A 17,444-nucleotide genomic window follows, 5' to 3' on the forward strand; every position below is an offset into this window, starting at 1 on the left:
TAAAATCTCTGCCCTGCGGGGATGAACTGATGGTAAAATCCCCACCAAATGCCCCCGCACTCCAGGGACCTTAAGTTAGTCCCATTCCCCACTATATTTTGCGCGAAGACAAAACCACGGCATTAACCCGGCACTGCTGGGCCACCTGGAAGGTAAAAACACGGCCCATTTCCCCGGCTATCCCCGGTATACCCCCGTACCTGGGGGGGGGGGGGGGCGTGGCTACAATTGTCTGGTGCATAACATTTGATAGAAATTCATTTTGAATAAATATGCATTGCCCTTTTGAAAAACAAAACCCTGAACATTTTTTGACCCATGCTTTTTGTATTCGCCATTTATCAATGGTAAATAAACATGTCAATATGTCAAAACCATCATTAAGAAATGGTCAAGCAAGCATTTCCAGTCATAAAGCTTAAATTTTGTCTGCATTTGAAAACAGTCAATGGCTGATCCAGGACATGTACATGAAAATTAAGAAGGCAACTAACTCGTTTAGACGTCACTTTTCGCATGGTTAATGCTTTCAAGATCAGAAACCATATTCGATTAAACAATGAACATCAGATTTACACACAAAAAAAGGCTTCATGCATACACATACAATTTAATAAGGCAGTATGAAAATAGACTATGAAATATGAGTCCCAAAGTTTCTGAACAGTTTTATCACCAAAAACCTTGCCAAACTGCCTAGCTTGTTTTGTTTAGCATGTTACAGTAACCACATCATTATTTCAGTTTAGCCTAATGAAAAAAATAAACCCTTGAATACTGAAAACTAGAGGCTTATCAGCTTAACAACTATCAATGTTGAGCCTAACATGGGACAGCTCTGAGAAAGATTGTTATTTGATCTTGATATGTGATTAATGGAAAGTTGATTGCTGTGCATGACAATGTTGTTAACAAGCCAAAACAAACAAAACATATCTGACTAATGGTACCTGAGCATGACCTTGACCTTTGACCTACAGGCATGGGTCTAGAACATGACTCTCCCTCTTCTTATGGTTAACATTTGTGTTAGGTTATTAATGCTCAATGCTAGCAAAATAACAGCCCCAACAAACCAAAATTGGATGGAATTTGTTTCCCTTTTTTTTCAGAAATGGCTTATAAGCAGGTGTGAGCTTTTCATATAGATTTTTTTTTACAAAACAAACTTATCCTATTGTCAGTACAACCTATAAAGTCTTCATATTGGTGTGGATAATCAAACACACTAAAAACACACATACATTTTGCGCTTTCAATATGTCAGCCAATGGGGTTGTATTCTAAGTCAGTTAGATGACCAGAAGTAATTTCTACTACGCTCAACTCACTCAGCCCAGTCATAATAATTAAGAATTTACTTCATGTCACCTAGCTATTACATAGTCAGGTGCAAAACAGTTCAAAGTGGTTTAAAGAACATTTCCAAATGCAGAACCACTCCAATAACCTTCTGAAATGGGAAATGTGCATGCAGGATGATGTTGCGGGTACCATACACTAATTGGACCTAATTGTCAAATAACTAATGACACGATATCCTGGTTTCATGGACCATTTTTATGGTGTCTGCTTCATGATGTTTTCACATATAAGACTTGAATTATTGATGTTTCCTGGTGCAAATGTACCATTATCATAGCAACTCCAGTAAATGTATACGATGCTCTACACATGCAGTAACCCTAACAGTAAAATCAATGTCTAGAATTGAATACAGCTAGGAGTATGTCTATTGATCGAAAATGTCATTGTTCACATTCATTTTTTATTGAAAATGCTCAAAATAACTTCAAATAAAACTCACTGTTCTAAGGAAGGAGATGTCATCTTGTTCCGATCCCCCACTGTCCCCCTTCTCCGCCATCTTGGAATCCGAGCACCGTTACCTGTGGTTTTCAACTCGATTCCAATTTCCACCAATTAACCTTCAATTAACGCCTGTTTTCTTTCTGAAATAGCAACATCGGGAACATTCCTTCCTATCGATATGCCTTGCACATGAGAAAATATCACTTTATTCAATCAAAATCGAAACATTTCGTGCCTTCAGGTGTGATTATTTCTCAGAAAATTCCACAACTGTCAGAATCTCGCGCGCAGCAGCCGAAATGAAGCTGAGCTAAAAATAGCACCAATTAGGTAAATAAGTAACACGTGCTATGCGTACTGGTTTAGTCTACATGTACATTGAAGTTGTATTGTGATATGAATCAGTCTCAATATTGTCTTCAATTGTTTTGGTCTAGTTATTGATCACTTATAACCTAATTGATGATGCTTTACATAGATTTTAACCGGATATTACTAGAGCCCTGCATACAGCACGAGTGCTTTGGGCCCGTTTCATTTATCGACGGCAATATCCTTTGAATTGGAATGTCACAAATGTCGAGAAACCAATTAAATAAAAACTTATTTTTTAGTTCATTTTCAAAACTGTCAAAAGTTCAGTTCACACAAACACATAGCAAGATACCGAAAATATGACTACCAGATAGATTTCATTCTACGACTGCAATGTAAGAACAGTAAAGATCTATATTGAAACGGGCCCGAAGAACGCCCCCACCCCCATCCCCCTCGGGGAACGGTGCAATTTAAACTCTTACCGGTTCTAAGTTGTTTCAAGTACTAGTTGATGAAATAGTGTTTTAAAGTTGTGTCAACAGCGGCAGTAAATAATGAAACTTATACTCTTGCTTCTTGAATGCCACTTTTTATGCATTTATTTGGTTCAAGGCAAAGCCATCCTCGGCACCCCAGTGTATCATAACCTATATAATATTATATATGTTATGATACACTTGGGTGCCGAGGATGGGCAAAGCATGTCAATTAATCAGTGTCAAGTGGACGTAATGCACGTGTGTATGGGTTTACATTCAGTCGGGACAAACGCAACGAAATGCAATGTTGCCAATGTTGTGGTTCATTGAGATAATGGTTGAGTTGTCGCAATCGCCCGTTGACCGTCGCCACGCGGTCGACTTCGAAGTTTTGCCAAGTACTAATTTATTCTACCAGAACATGCAGACAGAGCATTATTTCGGAGAACTGAACCCATATTTAATCAATCTCAACAGCTAAACAAACATTCGATCATTAAACAACGCCAGTAAATGGTCATAAATGGGTTCCATCGTAATAGCTTAAAAGCATTTGATTGATATCCATAACGTATTGTGTAAATGTGCTTAAAAATAGCTTGTATGCAATAAATTAATCATGGGAAATAAAATACTAGTACTTGAACTAGTATAACTAGGCAGTCATTAGACACATGCTACGTTCCTTGTTGTGCTACATGATTTGTAAAACTGGCTAAGCACCAAGCTTTGTCTGTTAACATGTTCGGGCATAAATTGGTTATGGTCAGCAGTTTTATTCGCGATATTCCACAAGAGGGCGTGGTGCACGTGCGTATAAGCCCATTCAGTCGTGACAGACGCTACTGCAAGAATGCAATGCTGCAAATGTGACCGTTGCGGTCATGGTTGAGCCGTGTCGCGATCGCCCGTTGACCGTTGTCCATCTTTTGACATACAGAGCATTATTTCAGAGAACTGAAACCACATTTACTGAGTCCCAAGAGCTAAACAAACATTCGATTCAGGCATTCATCAATTAAACAACGTAAATGGCCACAAATGGGTTACATCGGCTTTTGTTGCGGAATCATGAATAGCATAATTAATTGCATATTAAATTTTGTTTGATTTCATATCCATAACGTATGGTCGAACTATCATTGAAGATATAATGCATTGCAAAGAAATATTGTTTGTAATATAAAACTACAATAGCAAAAAAACACACACAAACAAACACAACAACAACAAAGGTTATCGATCGAAGTAAAATTATATTTTAATGTTTATCTCATGGCTTATTTGTCAAATAGATAACTTACCGAAATTAATCCATTATTACCAGTTAGTAGCTAATTGTACACTTATAACAAATTATAGAATCCAGACACTTATATACGAATTGTTTCACAAGTAAAAACGAGCAACAACTGCAGGATTTCTGGATCTAGATCAACTTAGGGAGGTTGTTATTTAGACAATTATTGTCTAAGACATATGTTTTATATTTTGTATGAATATCAGGAGAATAGCGACATCCCAAGTATGTAGAAAGCATCCACTTCGATTTGGGAAAAGATCAGGCAGGTAATAAACATATTTTCTAAGTAATATCTGCAATATATTAAGCAATTGTTCGTACTTCATGAGCAATATATTCTGTTTTTACAAAGAACATTTCAATTATTAAAATAACAAGGTCACAAGCGACTGTAAAGTACATGAGCTCACCTTTTATCGCATTTAATTTCATTGCTGCATTTCACTTTGCTCTAGATTTGGACTTAAATAACAAATAATAATTATTATTAAATATACTTCTAATCCTGGCTCCCACCTGGGACCAATATGTGACCAATAACAAACTCCCAGCTCTCACCTTTTCTGAATCTTCCGCACACAGATGATCTACATGGGACAGGTACCTTCATGGATGGATCGTTCATTTCGTCAATTTTACATATGATATTGTATCTATTTGTTAGTTACAGAATGGACCTATAGGTCCGTGTTACAATTACCAACCCATGTAAAGGGAGGTAACTGCGTTGGTAATTTAGCGTACTTGCACATCATTGTTGTCTGCTGCCGTCGTTTACAACAGAGAACAGTTTTAGAAAACAAGAGGTTCGACACTTTCTTTATTTGTATAAAGCCAAAATTATTAATTCATCATAAAGATTTGAATTATCAATTTATTCTCCATTGATTAATATTTAACGTGGTTGTATGTGTTGGTATTTTTTTATGATAAAAAATGCTCCATCTCAACATGATCATCCATCTGTTGACACATGTTGATGTTGCATCTAATCATGATTAACTGTCTTTAATACACAATAGCATTATTCCATGAAAGTTTGAAACAATGAAAAATATAGCGTGAATCACAGGAGAAAAATTGGCACAGTGTTGCATGCAAACCTAGCTGCATTAACTGGCGTTGGTTTGATTCAAAGCACAATTTAATAGATCTACCTGTACATGTAGACTGGACTTTGGATCCGGCCAGTCAAACTATTTTTCTTTTTTTTGTAGAGGGTCCCCCAGTTAGACTCTTACACTGTGAATTTTAAAACAGGCGATAACAAACAGTTATATGCTTTAATTAAATAGATAAGCCAGTTTGTGTATTTTGGAAAAAAACTGATGTTTTTAAATTGACTAATATTCTATAAAATTGACTTACAGTGTACTAATGTACCAGTCAATTGTAACCACGCACCCCCCCAGGTCCAGGGGTATAACGGGAATAGCCGGGGAAATGGGCTGTGTTTTTACCGCAGTGCCAGGTGAACGCAGTGGTTTTGTCTTTGTGCCAAATATAGCGTGGAATGGGCCTAACCTGGGGTGCGGGGGCATTTGGCGGGGATTTTACCATCAGTTCTTCCCCATAGGACAGGGATTTTACCCGGGCATGGCTGGACCGAAAGTCTTAGTGCCCGCTTTTCACCGGACCTGGGGGGGGGGGGGGGGGGGGGGGGGGCTCTGATTACAATTGACTGGTGCATAAAATGCCTGTTTTAAAACTCTCATGCAAAGAGATCAACTGGTGACCCAAAAGCTCCAAAAAACAGATCAACTGTTTGAGCCAAAGTTCAATTATCAGGTTACAATGTTCAAAAAACTTTTTGATTTTTTACATTTTTTGTTTAAACTCTCAACAGTTTATCCTGTGCCCCAAAATGTATTATTTAAGACCAAAGTATATTGTATTTTTACATACAGTCATGAATTATTTTCAAATATACATGAACATGTCATGATTTTTTTCTAACCTTGCCAATAATACAGTTTGTTATAAAATAAGAAGAAAAAAATCAAGTAATTTTAAAGCCTTGGCTTTGAGTTGCAAAAACTCATTATAATTTTGATAGACTAATGGAACTTATTTCACATGTTACCTAAGACAATATGCCGAATTTACCAAAAGGCCCCTAACTCTGTCTAAAATCATTGTTGAGTTATAAAAATGTTTTTGGACTCATCATTTAAAGTACCAGGATGTCACTGACAACTTATCACCTGTCATTTTTTTCATGTCTTCCTGTATTTTGGATCATTAATTTTGATTTCAATGAATTTCCCAGAAGAAAACTTAATAGACCTAAGGATCAGTAAAGTGTCTGATATCAATTTAACTTCAAATAGCTTCTGATATTGTATAAATCAGGATTAGAATCGCTGCCAGTTACTCACTACTGAGTTAACTGCATCTAGGATATGGACGCCACAAATCTGCTTTTAGCCAAATATTATAAAAAGACTACTGTTTTTTGTTTAATTTATATGGACTAGGCTCAAACAAATGCAGTCACTAACATTACCAGACAGGTGTTGCTAACCCATGCATGCTACTAAAATGATAAGTACTGTTGACAAAAAGCAAACCAATTCATTATTCATTCACTCAGATTACTGTCATGTCTAATTGAGAAGTATCTGTATTAAATGTGATCAAAATCCTTGATCATTTTGTCCTCAAAAAATATTGTAATTAATATGCAATCAATTCTTTGTTATGCAGAAGAGGACACTGAATACATTGTTACTTATACTATCTTGTAGCTCCACAGTTTGTTTGCCGCTTAACTAAGATGGCTGTCAATCATCCTTTCATGCATATCAAGACAAGGCTATTTGGCATTAGAAGAATTTGGAGACCCCTCGCAGTTGGTTGTCGACATCTACACAGAACCTCAGCCGCAATGGCAGGTACAATCATAGTTATATGAGTTGTTGTCATCAATCTGTTTTTCAAAGAATGAAAAATGAGGAACAGGTAATTTGATGGCCTTATCAGAATTATTGGCATCGTTGCTGTTGGCTTAGTTAATGAAAAACTTAAACCTTTACCCTATTCTTATGAAATTTGGTACACATGGTAACAATGGTATTAATAATTTTATCAAGTGAGAAAATTGACACATTGATTTAATTTCATAATCATTATAATGTTATTTCATTTGCTTATAGTGGATATGATAAATATGTTTGAATAAAAATTGTACATTAAGTTGTTTTAGTAAAAATGTTGAGATTTTGTTTGCAGACAAAAAGTTGTTTACCCCTGGACCATTAGGAACATCGGAGACAGTGAAGCAGGCGATGCTACGCGACCTTGGCTCCAGGGACCTAGAGTTCATCAGCATTATCAAGAAAATCCGGGCTGGCCTCCTTGATGCCGCAGGTTTGTGTTTTACATATACTATACATGTTATTATTATTAACGATAAAGAATAATGGTTTCCTTTTATTTTTTATGTAATCATTTATCAATAACTTCCAGGTTGTATTTTTAATCAGGAGCCCCATAAGCAAATATTTAGTGCACACACATCTCTTCAATGGATATAGTTGAACAGGATAAATAGCATGTAATACCAAGATTGGGGGGGGGAATTTCAAAATGACATTGTCATAATAGTTTTAAGCTCATTTGTGTCTGTTTTTCAACGAAAACATATTTAGGTATGTCAAAAACTTGCCATCATTTTAGGCTTGCAATACTTATGCACCTGAATGAAAAAAAAACTGACAAGCATTAGATTTTGCAGTGCTCTTTTTGTATTGAGATTAGGACTTTCATGTTTAGTATTAATTAGTCACAAGCCATTTTTTCACGTTCGTTAGAAATATCATACCTTTTTATTTTATTCATTTCTTTGCTTTTGCTAATAAATGTACTGGGTATTATGTTTATGTTCCTTTGAAATTCAGGCTCAGTCTAGTTTATACTTAATGGATTTAAACAAAACTGAACAAGGTTTTAACTGTTTCTTCCATCAGTTATTTTTGTCATCCATTAACTTTTTAATTTGCTTCAGGTGTGTCCAGTGCTGACTTTACAGTTGTGCCAATGCAGGGAAGTGGAACGTTCGCAGTTGAGTCTGTCTTCCAAACAGCCTGCAATCGGGAGAACTCACAGGTCTCAGAATTGTGTTCTCTATCACTTGACCCTATAGGGTTAACACTTTCATTTATATTATTACGGAATACACAAATTTTAGTACTTGTTTTATATCATATGCATCATTTTAACAAAACAACTCTTTAAAAAGTATTATTCTTATGTAAAGTTCCCGGTAAGTAAAAACACTCAAAATGTGAAAGGAAATAGTTCAGCATATTTGACAAACATAATATTAAATGGATCTTCATAGAAATACTTTACATTATCATGTATTTGATGATCATAATGTGAAATGGATCTTCATAGAAATGCTTTACATATGCATTTGACTAACATAAAGTATAATGGATATTCATAGAAATATTTAACATATCGTGCATACTCTGCATCTCTGTTTTCATTATTTTTGATGTTTGTTAAAATATAGTCCACTACAGTTATTTTGAAAATTCATGTCACCATTTTGGCTTTTTGGCCATGGCCTTGCTCTGGCTAGACATTTTTAAACTTTATTAAGCACCCAGATTGATTTTGATGCAAATGACAGGATAGATGATTCTAACATGTAGCTCTGTATTATTTATAAATGAAAATCAACACTAAATTTGAATCCTAGATACCACACTAAAACACATTCTATAGAGTTAAATGTGTAAAAAGTTTGTTCTTAACTTACCAAGCTTACATCTCTTTAACGTTAAGTAAAATATTGTTTTGCAATAAAAACTACTCATATGCACTTTAAACCATTAGTGTTACCTCAACTTCGTTATTTTTATACTCTTGTTCATAAAAATGGATGTATTATAGTTTCAACTTCAGCCTATTCGTCCAGTATCATGTCAGATCAATAACTTTAGAAGCAGTTGTCCAACCGCTAGAATGTGTATGGGCATAATATCTGGGACAAGTTTGATAACAGCCATTTCTCTAGAGTCACTTGAGAGTTTTTACTCTTTTTATCTCACTAATACTGTTGTGGCCAGTAGGTGTTGTGTATATCAAGTGGGGCATATGGTGCACGACTGGGACGGATATGCGAGGTGATGGGCCTGCGTCACCAGGTGCTGTCCTTTCCGGAGGATGGGAGTGTGGACCCTGCACGTGTGGAGGCCGCACTCAGGTAAACATGCACTGATGTCAATCAATTTCAAAAGGAAAATTGATTATCCGTAGATAATAACTATTGAGATGTATCCCAATGTAGTTTTTGAAGTTTGATATCTAGAAACTCAATTTCAATGAATAATATGTATTATAATTTGCCTGGTACATGTAGTTCTATCAAATCCTTATTTGACTGGGGGAGAGTGTTTTAGTGGTGTAAGAGGTGCCTCTTATCCAAGAAGTTGTGTTTGTATCCCACCAGGGGAACCTTCTAGTGTCCCCTCAAAATTATCACAAGTTCTAGTTTATATAAAAAGGACTTTAGCATTATTCTATAAGCTTTTGTCAAAATCAAGCTAAACGTAATTAGTATATACTAGTTATTTATGTGAGTTAATTTTGGAAATACACTCTCCTTACTACATGTAATCAACTTTCAGAGCCAATCCATCAACAACTATGGTTGCCATCGTCCACTGCGAGACCAGCTCAGGAATCATCAACGATGTCATTACTGTCGGCAAAACTGTTAAAGCAATTATTCCAGGTACAGTTTGTATATATGTCCTTCATTTAGATTTCTTTGGAAATAAGAATTAAAGAATTTACTTGATTTAGAAGTATAATTATGTTGGATTTTTGGTTGACTATGAATATGAAAACTATCCTCTATCCTGTTGTAAATACTCGTTTAGATTTTTGGATGTAAAAGCATTAATTTTTAGCTCGACTACTCGAAGAATAGTCGGGCTATACTACTCGCCCCAGCGTCGGCATCCGGTTAAAGTTTTAGGTCAAGTTGGGATTTTCACTTATAAGTCCAATACCCTACATTCAATTGACTTAATACTTCACGCAGTTGTTCAGGGCCATCACATGATGAGGTTAGATAACTCCATATTATTCATTACACAGATTATGGCCCCTGATTGACTATGGAACTTAGGTTAAAGTTTTAAGGCAAGTTGGAATATTTATTAATAACTTCTATATCCTTTGTTCAATTGACTTAATACTTCACACAGTTCTTAAAGACCATCACACAATGCGGTTACATAACTCCATATTATCCTAAATACAAGTTATGGCCCCTGATTGGTTAAAGTTTTAGGGCAGGTTAAAGTTTTAGGGCAAGTTGGGATTTTCACTTAAAACTCCAATACCATTCATTCAATTGACTTGATACTTCACACAGATGTTCAGACCCATCACATAATGAGGTTAGATAACTCCATATTATACAAATTATGGCCCCTAATTGACTATGGAACTTAGGTTAAAGTTTGAGGGCAGGTTGGGATATTGTTTAATAACTTCTATACCCTTCATTCAATTGGCTTAATACTTCACACAATTGTTCAGGACCATCACCCAATGAGGTTACATAATTCCATATCCTTAATACAAGTTATGGCCCCTGATTGACTTAGGTTAAAGTTTTAGGCAAGTAAAAGTCAAGGGCAAGTTGGGATTTTAATAAAAAAACTTCTATACCGTTCATTAAATGCACTTAATAAAATTCAGAACTATTTATGACCATCTTACAACAAGAAACATAACTCCGTTTTAAGCCTAAATACAAATTATGGCCCTTGATTTTCTTATTTATTTTTTTTTATTTCCTTTGAAAGGCATATTTGTATATTCTTAACCACATTTTCATAATGGGAAATCAAGTTATTTTAATGATTGCGTCATTGTTTGGGCGGGCTGGTGGGAGGGCAGGATCAAAGTCACCTTATGTATCGAATAATTTTAGTTAGGTTTGACATAAAGAGACCAAACTTGGTATTATTACATCGTTATTGTTATCTAAGTCAAAGTGGCGTAGTCGAGCGGGCTGTCTTACGACGGCTTTTGTTACACAACAGAATTACAAATGTAGTGCTTGGCATCAGGTTTCTTTAAAAATACCTATATAATATACAAAATTCGAGAAAACCAAAAAGCATTTTACTAGTGTATGGTCATTTTATATACTTTAAAGAATAAATTATTTCAGACTGTGATGTCTTTGTTGATGGGATGAGCAGTTTTGGTGCTGTTCCCCTCGACGTGGGGGCGGGGCAGGTAGATTACCTCGTCAGCTCTGCCAACAAGTGCCTTCAGGGTGTCCCAGGGTTCGCCTACATCATTGCCAGGCTTTCCAAGCTTCAGAAATGTAAAGGTACTGTAAACTCATTGATTTTCATGGTTGATTAATTTTCACGCATCTATTGTTTCATAAATGTTTTAATTATGGTGATTGCAACAATTTTGGAGCTAAATACTAGCTTGGACATATAAACCATGGTTTATGGCCATGGTTAATATGTATGTGATAAGAGTTGTCATTATTGCCAAAGTTAACACTAATATTCTTTGAAAAGCGTTGAAATGATTCATTTCTGTAAATATCTAATACCGTTCACATTAAGTCATTCTTTTCACTCAAGGAAACTCCAGAAGCCTCAGCCTGGACGCGTACGACCAATGGGATAACCTAGAGCGGACGTCACAGTTCCGGTTTACCCCACCAACCCACACCATGCTGGCCTTCTCACAGGCTATGGAGGAGTTCCAACTGGAGGGTGGAGTACAGGGCAGGGCAGCTAGGTAGGACAGAAATTGGTTTTGTTACCTTGTTTGAATTTCAAAGGAAATTTGAATTTTAATGGAAAAGGCATAGTCTTTGTGTCATCAGCAATGTCATACTTGAAGACATTATAATTCTTTTCATAGCAGTACATAATTTAATAATATATTGTCAAACCTGCCAATGTCGCAGTCATGTAACTGTTGTGAGAAAGATTGTTCTTTGACATTGAATGTAAGAAATACCAGACCATTAATTCCTGAGTGTGGCCATGACCTTTGAAGGAGATCGTAATAATTGTCATCAAAAAGAGGTCAAAAAACCTCCTTGGCCTTTGACCTACAGACATGTCTTGCACACAACACACTGTCTTCTCATGATTAACATAATGGCATTTGTGACAAATTATCCATTGCATGGCCAAGTTACAGCCTGGACAAGGTAAAATACAAGGAATATGACCAATGACTCTTGAGTGTGACCTTGACGTACAGACATGGGTCTTGCATAGGACATGCCATCTTATCATGGTGTATATTTGTACCAAGTAATTTTACCAATGACCTTTGACCTACAGACATAAGTCTTGCATGTGTCAAGTCGGTCAAGCTGTCTTCTCATTAAGAACATTTGTACAAAGTAATTTTTAAATCCTTCAATGCATTTTTAAGTTACAGCCTTGACAAGCCAAAATGCAAGGGATTTTGACCAATGACCCTCGCATCTGACATTGAGAGACATGGTCTTGCCCTGGGCAAGCCATTAACACAATATTTAACATTTGAAAATTATTTTTAAATCCAGACGTGCATGGACAAGCCGAAATCAGACGCGCTTATGCTACACATACACAGAACAACCATAGTGACAATTATGTTGAGCTAATTTCAAGTGGGCTCAACAAAAACGATAAGACAATGATTTTAATCTCTAGACCAGCATTAATAGATATTAGAAAAACAATAAAATTTGGATAAATAAAACCATGGGTTATGGGTTATACATTTATTCATGTGCATTATTTTTGCTGTATTAAGGTATAAAGAAAACTGCACAGTATTGAAAGCAGGTATGCGGGAGATCGGATTCAAGGAGTTCCTCGCCCCACATCACGATGGCTACATCATAACATCATTCTGCTTCCCCAAACACAAAAACTTCAACTTCAACACCTTTTATACAAAACTTAATGAAAGAGGTACGTTTTAAACAAATTAATACATGCATTGTCTAATTTATTTTGAACACTTTGCAGGATATACAAGGGCCATTAAAAGTTACATAGACTTTCTTAATGATTTATATAGTTTTGAACTATGAATTAAGGTACCGGTATTCTATTATTGGTTAAATGTAAGAGGAGTATATGTATGCACAAAGAATTTTGTTCACACCACTGTATTATATAGTTCAGTGTTTTTTTCTGTACATGTCAGAGACAGAATTTTACTTTGGGGAATATTTAAATTCCAGTGACAACTCTTATTTTACGGTAATATTGTCATTTGAAAGGTTTTTGAGATCAGTTTTCTCTATGTATTCTCTGGCTGATCATGGTGGTCATAGCTATTAAAAAGCTATATGAAAATGAGGCCACACACACATTTGCAGAACACATACAATTAGTAGTTAATAGAATACCTTGATCATCTTTATTGATACACATAAATGTATTTGTGTTTTCTTCCAGACCAAGTTATTTACCCGGGGAAGGTGTTGAATGCTGAATGTTTCCGGATAGGTAATATAGGGCACCTGTTTCCTGCAGATGTACGACACCTACTGGGCTGTATACAGGAAGTCTGCAAAGAAATGGATATACCATTGCCCATCACCGAGTAGGGGGTCGGGGAGAACAGGACAAGGGGTGGGATTTGAGTCTTTTAACTACAAATATTGATACTCTTTAAATAAAAAATGAGCCAAGATGGTTGAAAATGAGTCCTATGGAAGAGGTCATGTTATTAAAAAAACACAGACAAATCCATTTGCAACACATAGCGGTATTATAAACCAACATATAAGTAGCAAAACAGATTCAGATTATAAAAAGACTTAGTTGGGTAAGAAACCTATTTAAGAAATTTTATAAGCAAGTCATTTGCAAGCTTTATAACTTTACCATAACAAGTTTCACAAAATTGGTATTCGATAGCGACAACTGTAAGATCTTATATCTTTTTATCATATTATACATTTGTCGCCAAACATGAAGATTTTATTAAATTTTGGGTAAAGTTTGATGATAATTTTAATAGAGCGAAATTACTTCAATGTCAAGTTATATAACATATGTGTATATGAAAAAAATACAGTAATGATTGTATAACACTCGAAACAAGCAACATCATGTGATAAATATAGCTGGTGTCACATGTTTGGTTACAACAGTTTTGTATTAAGTTCACATTATGCTTCATAGGACTCAGTGTATTGCTGAATTGACATGATGCCAGAATCAATCTACGTCTGCTCTCCATCTTGAAATCTATCACATCTTGCATCTTTGTCTGTATTTCCTGTGGGTCATTTTCCAATTTGAAGGTTATGAATATCAATTAAGGTGGTCTGGCGTCATATCAATTCTTCCAATACAAAGTGATTTGTCTTTTTGTATAATATTATTCTAGCCATACTTAATAGGCATTGACTGCCAAAGATTGTAATAATGATATTTTGATTGCTCAATAAATGTTAAGTATTGTAAATCTATTTTGTCAAAGTATTGTTAATCTATATGGAAATGCTATTGTCAGAAAAATGTGTTCAGTCTTATATAAACACAATCAGTTCATTGTATTCTTTAAATGTATGACAGTGGTCAAGTGATACATGGGTCATTCTCTCATCAAAGAGGTACTGACATTTGGCTCAGAAATTTGGGGATTCAAGGAATGTAATGAGATTGAAAAAGTACAGCTTTTCTTTTGTAAATATATTTTCGGAGTTAAGAGTTCTGTAAATTATTGTGTGGCTTTAAGTGAATGTGGTAGATCACCAATGTTCACTATTTATGTCTCGAAATGTGTAAAATATTGGTGCAAAGTATTACAAATGCCTGAAAATAGATTACCGAGAAATTCATATATTATGATAAAAAATCTGGATAGTTTAGGAAGGCATACTTGGGCAACTTATGGGAGATATAAATATATTTATGTGTCATTTTAAAATAAAAATTGCTGATTGTTGTAGACAAACATGGCTTGGTGATGTAAATAATTCCTCACATTGTGATACTTATAAATGCTTCAAGTCTTTATTGAATGTTGAAAGATACCTTAATATCAGTTTACCATTTCCTGTACGAAAATCATGGGCTAGATTTAGAACATCTAGTCATAAACTCCATATTGAAATTGGTCGATTTTTTTGTATTGATAGAAATGATTGCTTTTGTATTTATTGTTTATTGGATAAAGACATACTTGTTATTGAAGATGAATAGCATGTATTTTTTAAGTGTTCAAGATTTAATGACATCTGGGAAAATTATTTGTTCTCTTGGTATCGGGAAATACTGACATTGTTCATTTCTATAATATGATGGCATTGGAAAATGTTACCCATATTAAATCCATTGCTCTTTACATTCATAAACTCATGTTAGCCATAGGTAACACTTAACTTGTTAACCAAGAGACACAACACTTATTTAGTTAAATATATGCATTTTGTTATATTTGATTTGCATCGTAACATGTATTATGGGCTGGAGGCCTTTTATTGAATAAACTTTCATTCGTTTAAACGTATGAGAGTGGTCAAGTGATACATGGGTCCTTCTCTCATCAAAAAGGTCTCAGATTTGATCCCCCATAGGGGAATTTGCTCATTGCCTCTTTGTCAGTTTGACACGAGTACTGGTTTGTTCCCAGGAAACAGACTCAAATGTGATCATATAGTTCTCAGCTTCCTCACAATTGAGCTTAAAGGCATTGTAATAGAGTAAATATATTTTGTGCATATCAATATGCATTTGTATATGGTGCCAGGTTATTCTCTGTCTCAATTCATGTTTCACCACATGATCTTAAACTTGTCTCATCTTAAAATACAGTATCTCCAATTACGATGTAAACTGGTAGATAATTAGACATACATTGTATATGCATAATGTATTGTGATTCAGTCAAATTTAGATGCCTATTTATCCCATAATACTTTGGTACCATTTTAAATGGTTTTATTTGAGGGAAAGTAAATGAAGAATCCATACCAAGTTTGCACTACAATTACCTTATTTATAATGTTTTTGCAGTTAATTATGTTGCGTATAAGTAAATATCAGACGATACACTTTCATTTGAAACCACAACTTTATAAAAGCTTCAACAGGCATCGGAGTTAAACTATACCACCAATGACCTGATAGAATGATGAGCTTATGCACCAGTCAATTGTTACCACGGCCCCTCCAGGTCTAGGGAATAGCGGGGACTTTGACTTTCGATCCAGCCAAGCTCGGGTAAAAACCCCGCCCTGCGGGGACGAACTGATTGTTAAATCCCCGCCAAATGCCCCCGCACCCCAGTGACCCTAAGTAAGGCACATTCCCCGCTATATTTTGCTCGAATACAACACCACCGCATTCACCCGGCACTGCGGGCCACCGGGATGGTAAAAACACGGCCCTTTTCCCCGGCTATCCCCAGTATACCCCCGGACCTTGGGGGGCTGTGGTTACAATTGACTGGTGCATTATTTGTTCCTTAAGGTGCAAATACCAATCTTATTTTGCAATTTTTTTATTTTTTCGAGTCCTTCTTATTGAACATTGGTTGCATGTTTAAGTGTATATGTCTTATGTGTATGGATACGGTCTAATAGCTTTAAACAGATGTGCCTTATTATCATGTATGACATTCCATATTTCATAATAGCAGTATGTAAATCAACTGTTTTCAGTAACTGTATAAGAACAATCATTTTCTGACACTCTTAGGCTGGGCATTGGTAGACCATGTTGTCAGCATTTTATGTATTTACACAAATTACGATTTTTTATAAGCAGTTCATCTTTTAAGGCAATATCTGTTTACAATATTGTTTACATAAGTATTTCAACATTGTACCTAAATAGTAAATACACATCGATTTTTTTCAATTCCACACATTTTATATTGCATTTGTTCTATACTTATTTTTTAGAAAATTTACTTGTTGATATTAAACTGTTTGCTACGATTATAAGAATTCCAAAGAAGTCTTTGATTACTGTCCAATCAGATGGCTTTATCTGCTACGACTAGAAGTGTCGACTTCACACTAGAATGACATGTTAAGGTAGAAACCTTCACTTCTTAACACAGAAGTTTCAGTGGCTACATATTCTATGAGCATGTAAAGCTATCATCAGAAATATATACAAGTAGTCAAGCATTTCAGATTTCTATTGAAGTGTCCTAACATATGCATATATTTTTAAATGAATTTGAGATGATGAACGCATTGTTACATTGTAGAACTTTGCTTAAAATTTTAGAGGGTTTTAAAAAAATTATGCCACAATTTGTTGAGTTTAATATTTTGTTGTGTTTATGATTTACCTTTGTAATTGTATACTAAGGAGAAATTTTACCCTTGTTAAGCATTCCATGTGATTCAACTTGTTACAACTTTTTAAAATTCTATTGAAGGTTCAATACATTTATGAACATTTTTAATTATTATTTCAAATAAATATATGAATTAAGAGGACACGATATTTGTTATTTTTAGCTAGACTTTTTGACTCTTCTCACCCTAGAGTTGGTGT

General features: G+C 35.1%; 2 protein-coding genes across 9 annotated transcripts in view; one reads left to right on the forward strand and one right to left on the reverse strand.

The window, feature by feature from the left end:
• The window catches only part of LOC128208856 (ryanodine receptor-like), a 116,479-nt gene extending 112,444 nt beyond the window's left edge, over positions 1-4,035 (reverse strand). For 7 of the 8 annotated variants that reach the window (XM_052912509.1, XM_052912506.1, XM_052912511.1 and 4 more), the window contains exon 1: positions 1,808-2,092. In XM_052912509.1, the coding sequence (XP_052768469.1) occupies positions 1,808-1,867 (60 nt within the window). In that variant the 5' untranslated portion in view covers positions 1,868-2,092. Of the gene's footprint in view, positions 1-1,807; positions 2,093-3,913 lie in introns of those variants that run through there. The other variant, XM_052912504.1, reaches the window with a different exon arrangement.
• Positions 4,036-4,103: 68 nt separating this feature from the next.
• Positions 4,104-17,384, forward strand: LOC128208857 (2-aminoethylphosphonate--pyruvate transaminase-like). Its single transcript, XM_052912513.1, has 11 exons — positions 4,104-4,178; positions 4,577-4,718; positions 6,660-6,806; positions 7,144-7,281; positions 7,919-8,019; positions 8,994-9,127; positions 9,552-9,658; positions 11,114-11,278; positions 11,547-11,706; positions 12,724-12,884; positions 13,377-17,384. The coding sequence occupies exons 3-11, from the start codon at positions 6,689-6,691 to the stop codon at positions 13,526-13,528; spliced, it is 1,236 nt and encodes a 411-aa protein (XP_052768473.1). The 5' UTR covers positions 4,104-4,178; positions 4,577-4,718; positions 6,660-6,688; the 3' UTR covers positions 13,529-17,384.
• Positions 17,385-17,444: the final 60 nt, after the last annotated feature.

Source organism: Mya arenaria, chromosome 11 (genome assembly GCF_026914265.1).
Source record: "Mya arenaria isolate MELC-2E11 chromosome 11, ASM2691426v1".
Classification (NCBI taxonomy): domain Eukaryota; kingdom Metazoa; phylum Mollusca; class Bivalvia; order Myida; family Myidae; genus Mya; species Mya arenaria.